This window comes from Rhinopithecus bieti, unplaced genomic scaffold (assembly GCF_001698545.2).
Source record: "Rhinopithecus bieti isolate Rb0 unplaced genomic scaffold, ASM169854v2 scaffold_16760, whole genome shotgun sequence".
Taxonomy (NCBI): Eukaryota; Metazoa; Chordata; class Mammalia; order Primates; family Cercopithecidae; genus Rhinopithecus; species Rhinopithecus bieti.
In genome coordinates, this window is record NW_016808523.1 from 1 (window position 1) to 8649 (window position 8649).

General features: G+C 39.5%; 1 protein-coding gene across 1 annotated transcript; it reads left to right on the top strand.

Moving 5' to 3' along the window:
* Positions 1-2865: 2865 nt before the first annotated feature.
* On the top strand, positions 2866-8643 carry LOC108538625 (zinc finger protein 25-like). The gene is made up of 4 exons (XM_017886810.1): positions 2866-2992; positions 3297-3392; positions 6687-6750; positions 6792-8643. The coding sequence occupies exons 1-4, from the start codon at positions 2959-2961 to the stop codon at positions 7378-7380; spliced, it is 783 nt and encodes a 260-aa protein (XP_017742299.1). The 5' UTR covers positions 2866-2958; the 3' UTR covers positions 7381-8643.
* Positions 8644-8649: the final 6 nt, after the last annotated feature.

Consider the following 8649-nt stretch of genomic DNA (forward strand, 5'->3'; position numbering starts at 1 on the left):
CTCCCAGGTTCAGGCCATTCTCCTGCCTCAGCCTCCTGAGTACTGGGACTACAGGCGCTCACCACCACACCCTGCTAATTTTTTTTTTTTTTTTTTTTTTTGTATTTTTAGTAGAGACAGGGTTTCACCATGTTAGCCAGGATGGTCTCGATCTCCTGACCTCGTGATCCACCCACCTCAGTCTCCCAAAGTGCTGGGATTACAGGCGTGAGCCACTGTGCCCAGCCCCCACACCTTCTTTTTTGGGCTCTTCTAGAGCTCTGTTTTTTATATATTTGAAAATTCTGTCTGTGGAAACTTACTCATATGTGTATCTGCCAAAATGGACAATTCCATCTTTATGTTCCACAGTCACTTTAAGCACAGAATGAACACAATTCAACTCATTAACTCCTGCCCAACTTATCCTTTTCCTTGTATTCCTGTTTTCATTTACAGACTTCCTGGTTGCCACATAATAATGTTAGTTTGTACAAAATTAGCCGGGTGAGGTAGGGGGCGCCTATAGTCCCAGCTACTCGGGAGGCTGAGGCAGGAGAATGGCGTGAACCCGGGAGGCGGAGCTTGCAGTGAGCTTGAGATCAGGAGTTCGAGACCAGCCTGGCCAACATGCTGAAACCCCGTCTCTACTGAAAATACAAAAATTAGCCGGGTGTGGTCGCAGGCGCCTGTAATCCCAGCTACTTGGGAGGCTGATGTAGAAGAATCATTTGAACCTGGGAGGCAGAGGTTGCAGTGAGCCGAGATTGCGCCACCCAGCCTGGGAGACAGAGCCAGACTCCATCTCAAAAGAAGAAGAAGAAAAAAAAATGAACCAAGAATTTATATCCAGCCAAGATGTTCTGCAAGTAAAAATACTGCCTTTCAGATTTCATGGAGTATAAATAAAGCAGTGATTAGAGGAAATTTCATAGCCTTAAACAGTTCTACCAATAAAAGTGAAGGAATGAAAATAATTGGCACTATGACTGTACTCACAAGCAAGGCATACAGACACTATGGGTGCTGCCCTCCCCCTTTCTCCCAGTGATTGTTAACTAATGTCCAATTAATCACAAAGTCACGTTATACTTCTTTCCCCACTGCTGTTGCTTTTATATAAATGTTTTCTGATTTTCTAATGTGCTATTTGCCACTTTTACATTAAAGTTTTCTCCTAAGCCACTCATTTACCCCTATAACTCCAGTGCTTACTTGACATGTCTCTTCAGTGGTTCCTGGTGTCTGTATTTTCATCTACACAGTGAATGGTGAGCATCCCAGAGATATATAAGACATTTCACATAGTATGAAATAGCAGAATATCTCTTTATGTTTTCTCTTATATGAACAAAAACAAACTTGTTAAATTTATTATTATTATTTTGAGATGGATTCTCGCTCTGTCACCCAAACTGGAGTTCAGTGGCACAATCTTGGCTTACTGCAACCTCTGCCTCCCAGGTTCAAGCCATTCTTTTGGCTCAGCCTCCTGAGTAGCTGGGACTACAGGTGTGTGCCACCATGCCCAGCTAATTTTTGTATTTTTTTTAGTAGAGATGGGGTTTTGCCATGTTGGCCATGCAGATCTCAAACTCCTGCCTTCAGGTTATCCACCGGCTTCGGCCTCCGAAAGTGGTGGGATTACAGGCGTGGGCCACTTTCCCCCCTTTTTTTTTTTTTTTTTTTTTTTTAGATAGAGTCTCGCTGTGTCTTACTGCAGCCTTGACTTCCCAGGTTCATCTGATTCTCCCGTATCACCCTCTGAAGTAGCTGGTGTTACAGGCCTGAGCCACCACACTCTTTGCCTTAATTCTTAATAAACATTAATACAAGCAAATGTATGTATTAAGCAGAGATTTATTTGTTAAGTGTATATCCAAAGTATATTTTACTAGTCCAAAAGACAGATTCAGAATTTCTTCTTGTCCTGTCCCTTGACTCTACACTGTAACCTTCTAACTAATCTTGGTCCTGTGCCCTACTATAGGTATATAACTAGCAACCTATGGTATATACTTACCATTGGTATATACCCACCATAGGTATCATACCTACCAAGTTATATGTGGTTTCCTAAACTTGCCATTTCTCATGAATCCATGCCTTTGCCAATTATGTTTTCTTTATTCCTAAAGTTAGTTTGACCACCTAATAAAATCTATTGTGACAATATGAAATGCAAATAATTACCCCATTTGTGGCCATCTCATATTGTGTACTTGTTTCTGTCATGGCACCTGCTTCACATACTGTAATTTAGCATTTTCACCTTTGTCTCCCTGGCAAAATATAAGCTCCTCGTTAACAGGAATAGAGTCATGTATCACTTAGTGATGGGGATATGTTCTGAGAAACGTATCAGTAGGTGACTTCGTCATGCAAACATCATAGAGTGTCCTTACACAAGCCTAGATGGTACAGCTGACTGCACACCTAGGCTATGTGGTGTCGCCCATTGCTCCTAGGCTACAAACCTCTATAGTATGTTACTGTACTGAACACTGTAGGCAATTTATAACACAATGGTAAGGATTTGTGTATCTAAACATAGAAAACAGACAATAAAATACTGTATTTTCTTATAGGATCGTCATCATATATGGAATCTATCATTAACTGAAATGTCATTATGCGGCACATGACACTTATTTTTTTCTTCATCTTTGTATCTTCAGCAGAGTTCCAGGCATGGAGTGGGAGCTCAGTAAATATGTAATGAACAAACATTCCTTCTATGAATAAAGCAGGGTACAGCATGGCACATATCCTAACTCTCCAGAGTGAACTTTGCAGTTAGTACACTAAGAGCTAGCTCACATGTCTTTTCAATGGTATGCTATCTATTCTGGTTACTTCAGATTGAACTGAAGCTTGTTATTCCAGGGACCCGTGACATTAAAGGATGTTATTGTGGAATTCACCAAGGAGGAATGGAAGTTACTGACTCCTGCTCAGAGGACTCTGTATAAGGATGTGATGCTGGAAAACTATAGTCACCTGGTCTCAGTAGGTGAGGAAAACTTCCCCAGGTGTAAATCCCGGTAGTTTGCATCTCCCTTCTTGGCTGCTGGAATATAAAAGGTCCCTATAGGGTTGAATGATTGACATTAGCTATGATTCAGAGTTTGAAGTTAATAAATCCATTTTGGGTGCTAGAAAAAATATTTGTGTCCCTGTCTCCCCACTGAAAGAATCTAAATTTGCCAAGCCTAACTGCAACCTTCATCATTCTCCTGAAACTCCACTTCCTCATCTTTCACAGTCCCTAAATTCCAAGCAATTTGTATCATTTCCTTGATATTTTCCATTCATAGGTTACCATGTGAATAAGCCAAATGCAGTCTTCAAGTTGAAGCAAGGAAGAAAGCCGTGGATATTAGAAGTAGAATATCCACATCGGGGTTTCTCTGGTGAGTTAGAAGAAATTATATCCCATGTTGCTGGTGAGTGGTTGGTGCCTCTTGCCTTCTGAAATATTTTTCAGCAATCTTTCACTTTTTTTTGAAACAGAGTTTTGCTCTTGTTGTCCAGGCTGGAGTCCAATGTTGCCATCTCAGCTCACCTCAACCTCCACCTCCCAGGTTCAAGCAATTCTCCTGCCTCATCAGCCTCCTGAGTAGCTGGGATTATAGGCATGCACCACCATGCCTGGCTAATTTGGTACTTTTAGTAGAGACGAGATTTCTCCATGTTGGTCAGGCTGGTCTCCAACTCCCCACCTCAGGTGATTCACCCACCTCAGCCTCCCAAAGTGCTGGGATTACAGGCATGAGCCACCACGCCCAGCCTAGGTAGTCTCTTTATAAATGCCCTATAGTTTTGGAAGTGATTAAGGACACTTTATTTGCACATGTGAAAAAACCTAATTCACACCTCCAATTTTTGTTCTTTCCACTTAAATTCTCTCCTTTGCTAGACATGTTTTAAATAGATTTACTTCTCTTTCCTATATACAAACTCTAATCCCTCCTTACCTTGTAAGATTTTGTCTTTTTCTCTAGCATCACCAGTTACTCCCTGCCATTAGAGTATGCAACTATAAAGTGTTTGTAAATCTAACTTAAAACTTTTTTAAATGGCATCTCCCTCCTTTTATTAACAACAAAATACTTCAGTTATTTTAGCACCAATTTTAATTTCCCATATTTTCTTTAAACTCTGAACTCAGATTAAAAATCGTTATGCGGCTCAACAATTCTTTCATTTCGGAGTTGCTACTTCCTGCTATACTGTGTTTATCCTTCCCACAAAGCACTCCTTATCCCCCCTAAAATCTACTGTATCTTATTTGGATAACACTAAGGCAATCTCATCCTGCCTCCTTAAATGTTTATGATGTATTTTCTAACTTGTGCACAGATGTGTTGCCAGTATCAGGAACAATGCCTAGTACATATTAGTTGCTCACTAGATATTTATTGAAAGAATGAATATTAATTAACAAGAGACTGGTTGGGCGCCGTGGCTCACGCCTATAATCCCAGCACTTTGGGAAGCCAAAGCGGGTGAATCACTTGAGGGCACGAGTTCGAGACCAGCCTGGCCAACATGGTGAAACCCTGTCTCTACTAAAAATACAAAAATTAGCCAGGCATGGTGGTGCAGACCTATAGTCCCAGCTACCTGGGAGACTGAGGCTTAGACAACGAGAATCGCTTGAACCCAGGAAGCAGTGGTTACAATGAGCCAAGATCGCCCCACTGCACTCCAGCCTGGGCAACAGTGAGACTCATGTTCATGAAAAAAAGAAATAAAAATATATATAAAATAATTGACAACAGACAGACACTCTCTACTTTCTGCTCTGTGCTTTTTTTATTAACTCCTGTAAGAGCTCATCCATTCTTAAGGCCAATGCATTGGTTTTTATGATAAGGACTCCTAAAATTGACCTCTCCAGCATCTTTGCCCTATTTATATTCTGATCCCATATTTTTACCTTCTTGTAAGATAGTTCTGCTCATTCCACTTCCTTCCTTGTTAGGATCAAAACAAAAATTGTTGATCTAAATTCCCACAGTAGCTGTGTAATGCAGCAGATGTACATTGTCAGAAGCCTTCATGGTATACTTAATACTGACTCAGTATTAAGTCATTTAGTATTAAGTCATTTAGACAAAATAAAAAACTTACAAGGGTAAGGAGGTATTAGTAATATTCATTTACATGAATTTTCTGTCAAGAACTAGTCTGGCCCTCTCTTGCCTATGCAACTTATTTCTCCTTGTGGCCCCAAAACACCTGTTAACTTCCATTTTACTATGCTCTCAAATGTTTTCCAAACATAAGATTTTTTTTGAGATGGAGTCTCACTCTGTTGCCCAGGCTTGAGTGCAGTGGCGCGATCTTGGCTCACTGCAACTTCCACCTCCCCAATTCAAGTGGTTCTCCTGCCTCAGCCTCTTGAGTAGCTGGGATTACAGGTGCCTGCAACCAGGCCCAGCTAATTTTTGTATTTTTAGTTGAGGCGGGGTTTCACCATGTTGGTCAGGCTGGTCTCGAGCTGCTGACCTCAGGTGATCCACCCACCTCAGCCTCTCAAAGTGCTGGGATTACAGGCATGAGCCACCATTCCCGGCCCATTCATATAATCTTATTTCATGTGTGCCTGAGTTAACGTTGCATAATTCCTTATCAAGTGACTTTTCTTATGTATTCCCCACCATTGCTATGAAATTCCAACCCCAAGCCTCTACTGATAACCTTTCACTTGCTTTCATGCATTTAAAGATGCATAAATATGAGGGTCACTAAAGATTCTAGAATGATGTTCAATAATTTGACCTTTAAAGATCCTGTAGTAAATTGGAAGCAGAGATGGAAGAAGTGAGATATGAAAATGAAATTCAAGACTAGTGCTGAGTCATAAGTAACAAGTGCTTTAGAAGTGCAGGATTTGGTGGTCAGGATGAGTTCAGGATTGAAAATCTCTGGTGTTACAACTAGGAATTCATCCTTGTATAGATGGTTTATCCTGATGCTTTTAAGAAAATCCTTCCTTTTGGATATATGTGGTCCTCCATCTTCCTGTCCTGAAAACAAAGCCAGCTAGATGGAGAGTGAAAGCCCAAGCTACAGGACTCTTCCTCTAAGCCTGAGGAAACTGATGTTCTGAGAAAGTCCCTTTAGTATTGACACCTAGATTGCTGTGGATGGATGAAGAGGAAATAAAGTAGAAGTTTGTCTGCTAAGTACTAGCAATCCTAGCACAGTAATCTAGGTTTGAGGCAATAAAGACCTGTACTTCAGTATACTTCAGCTCCTTCTTCCAGTTTAATCTTTTCCGTGTAATTCCAGGGAACACTGTTGTCCAGTAGTTTTTCTTATCCTGCTTACTGTTCATGGTACTTAAGGGGCTCACAGCATTCTCTATACTTCCCACACGCTTGTTCAGCAACACTTTTAATATCTTACGTTCTCCTCTCCCAGTTCTTTTTTTGTCTTTAACTTTCGCCTCCAAGCTCTTAAGGTCATATTTGTAAAAATGTCAGAGTACATGGGTCTACAGCTAGGCTCCTTCTTCTGTGTGTGACAGCAGTTTTTAGTGTTCGTTTTAGTTTATTTTTCTAAAACAATGGGCTAGAGGAAATTTGCATTTGAGGTTCTTTCATTATGAGAAATTGGCCTGAAGCCTAAGAATCAATGCTATGACAATATTAATGTGTTAATATTTATAAAGTATTAAATTTTTGATTCCTTTGTAGAAGACCTATGGAGTATTCATGATCTAGAAGCAAGATACCGGGAAAGCCAAGCTGGAAATTCAAGGCAAGTTCAAGAATTAATGTTTAAGATTAAAGATTTGTAAGCAAAAGTCTTGAAGGAGTTACTGGAAATGGGAGGGCACNGAAACCCTATAAATGTAAGGAATGTGGGAAATTCTTCTCTAGGAATTCACACCTCAAAACTCATCAGAGAACTCACACAGGAGAGAAACCCTATGAATGTAAGGAATGTAGGAAATGCTTCTACCAGAAGTCAGCCCTCACAGTACATCAGCGAACTCACACAGGGGAGAAACCCTTTGAATGTAATAAATGTGGGAAAACCTTTTACTATAAATCAGACCTCACTAAACATCAGAGAAAACACACAGGGGAGAAGCCCTATGAATGCACAGAATGTGGCAAATCTTTCTCTGTGAATTCGGTCCTCAGATTACATCAAAGGACTCACACAGGAGAGAAGCCCTATGCATGCAAGGAATGTGGGAAGTCCTTTTCTCAGAAGTCACATTTTATTATACATCAGAGAAAACACACAGGGGAGAAGCCCTATGAGTGTCAGGAGTGTGGGGAAACCTTTATCCAGAAGTCACAACTCACTGCACATCAGAAGACACACACAAAGAAGAGGAAGGCTGAGAAGCAAGATGAGTTGGGAAATTCTCTTGACTGAATTCATCCTTCAGAACAATCAGATAATTCACACAAGAGGTACACCTTATGAATCACATCAATATAGGGAAATTTTCAGCTACAATCTTTGCTCTTTCTGTGTATCAGCAAATACAGAGATTCTGTACATTTATTTGGGAGAAAATTTTGTCATATTGTAGACTTTTCTAAATATTAGATAATATAGATGACAGAAGTCATGCAAATTGTAAAACAGGAGGGAAACCTTTCAGAAGTCATACTTTTGTTTTGCAACATAGAAATCACACAGGAGAGAAATCCTGTGAGTAAAATGAATGTCAAGACATTTTCTGTCAGGGCAGCCAGCTGTAGACATCCAAAAGCTCATAAATGAGAAACTCCTTGAGTATCCAGAAATCTCTTTACACAATTGGAGCTCATATACTAAAGAATTCAAAGGGATAACTGCAAAGACGGTGGCAGATACAGAAGCCTTTATTAAGAATTGATGTTTCATTCAATGTCAGATCACTGGTACTTGGATAGATATTTTAAATATTTGGAAGGTGTTCAACAAAAATTCCAATAATTTGTACTGAGGGAAACAGTTATACTAGAAATCATGTTGCAGGTCTGATGCCAAGATTGCTCTGTTTTAAAAGGAAACCTGCAAATGTCTACATATATGAAGCTTTTAAAAAGCACAAAGTATCAGGCAACATCATTAAACATACATTAAATGTTTTTTGGTATATAGGACTGTGTGTATGTGAGTGTGCTATAACATGTAACTTGTGGATGTTCAATGTGCATGTGGAATCCACCCATAATTGTACATAGGGAAATACGTAACCTTAGTTAGTTCAGTAACTATTATGCCTATGAAGATGTTGCACATTAAGTCTCAGTAGTGACTCTTGTTGTTAATATTTGTATTGTAAGTGTAATATTTCTTTTAAACTATAAGGCATCTTTTTATCCTATTTTTGTGTGTGTGTGTGTGTTTGCAAATGGCTATAGACAGTAGCACTAAACTAATCCTTCAAAAGAAGTTAAAATGTTTTGTAAAATTTTCAAATGTCAGCCAAGTTTTGCATTAGGGACACCTTTATATATAGCAAAAGCCTGAGCTGTTTTTAAACAGCTAAAAACAGTAATATTTATTACAATCTATACAATTAAAACAAATAGTGCAATGTAAGAAATATTGTGTATCTTACTGTTGATGTATGAGCAGGGAGCAAAGGTATCTGCATTTGTATTTTTCTGAGAGTCCTAAATGTTCTTTACCAACTTTTCTTCCTCATAC